At 49.1% G+C, this 1,488-nt stretch overlaps 1 protein-coding gene across 1 annotated transcript in view; it reads right to left on the reverse strand.

Moving 5' to 3' along the window:
* Positions 1-752: 752 nt before the first annotated feature.
* Positions 753-1,488, reverse strand: part of ME3 (malic enzyme 3) — a 193,591-nt gene continuing 192,855 nt past the window's right edge. The window contains exon 14 of the mRNA XM_023532493.1: positions 753-990. Within this exon, the coding sequence (XP_023388261.1) occupies positions 829-990 (162 nt within the window). The 3' untranslated portion in view covers positions 753-828. The remainder of the gene's footprint in view (positions 991-1,488) is intronic.

Here is a 1,488-nt window from a genome sequence, read left to right on the forward strand (position 1 = left end):
GAGTGAAGGGTGAAAGTGAGTGTGTCCCAAAGCCAGGAAGAAGAAATGAAGTCTCTCCTAGAATTCCCCAGGGTGCTCTTTCCCTCACTGCCTCTCTTCCTCCTCATCCCTTGGCTTGCTGACCCTCCCCACCCACGTTCCTCTGGTTTTCCTTTTAGTAATAACCAAAAAAGAATGTCTAATTCTCAGCAATCCAAAGGGCAGTGACCATTTCTGGCTGTTACTAAGCTGCCTCCAGTGACTCAGTCCCCGCACCCATCTGAGACTTGGAGGGTGTGTAGTCCTCCAACAGGGATTAAACCATGCTTTTTGGCCAGTGGCTGCCTTCACATTCCTCATTTCCCCATGACTCCTCCCTATCCTTCACTCTGGGACCCGGTGCAAACACTGCTCCCCCTGAAGCCTTATCTTATGTCCTCATAGGAAGTATCCTCTCTCTTCTCTGAGCACCCTTGACCTTTATCTGTCCTTTTTTTCATGGACTTACCATTTTCTCCTTTGTGGCAAAATGAATCATGTCCATATCTCATCTCCTTCACTAGCCCATGTGCCCTGAGAGGCAAGGTTCTAGGCAGGATTCTAGATTTCCCACCAGGGCTAGCCAATAGTTGGCAGTTAAAAGATGAAGTTCTTGGGAAGGAAGTCAGATGAGGGTTATAGAAAAGTGTTCTCAGGGCCTTCAGGGATAAAGCACTCATTCACTGTATGCCTCACACCAGAAGGTTCAAAGGAAAAACACAGTGACAAGGATGGCCATTTTGGAATCCATTTATATTGCCAGTGTTACTCTGGGCTTCGTCTTGCCCCACACCAGCCTTTGAGACTGCATCAGACCGTCTGAACATTCATGGCTTCCTTGGGCCAAGCGTAGCTGTCCACTGTAAAGGAATCATATTCTGGAGTGTAGACCAGGGATCTTACAAAAGCCTCCTTGTCCTTGGGCTCTGGGTAGTAGGAGGCTAAGTTGTGTTTGTACGCGAAGTCGAGAACCTAGGGAAAAACATGTTTGGCTGAGGAACCGGACCCGAGGAGGAACCTGCCTAAGGGCCCTTGCTTGGGAGCCTGTGGAAGGGAACCTACCCTGCAGAATCAGACATGTGCCTCTCATGAGCTGTGGCCCATGAAGCTACTGGATAGGAAGAACGTTGAGCCTTCTGCCCAGATGGGAAGCTGTGACACAGTGGAATAAACACTGGGCCAGGGTCAAGAGCTCTCAGACTAAAGTTTGCCTCTGCTTCCAACTGTCTGTGGGTCCTCAGGAGTGACATTATCTTTGCTGAACCTCAGCTTACTCCTCTGTAAAGGAGGGCATGAGACCTTTCTCTAGAGTGGTGTGAGGGTACAGTTAGGTAAGAGGCAAGTGTTCAGTGCCTGATATTGCCCCCCTCCAAATGTGGGTTGAACTGAAAGACCAGCCTGGACTTTGTTCTCTGGGTACTAGATTTGGCTTCAGAAGAGCATGAATCTAAATATCCCCAAAAGGCAGGA

The sequence above is a fragment of the Pteropus vampyrus genome, unplaced genomic scaffold (assembly GCF_000151845.1).
Source record: "Pteropus vampyrus isolate Shadow unplaced genomic scaffold, Pvam_2.0 Scaffold84, whole genome shotgun sequence".
Lineage (NCBI taxonomy): Eukaryota > Metazoa > Chordata > Mammalia > Chiroptera > Pteropodidae > Pteropus > Pteropus vampyrus.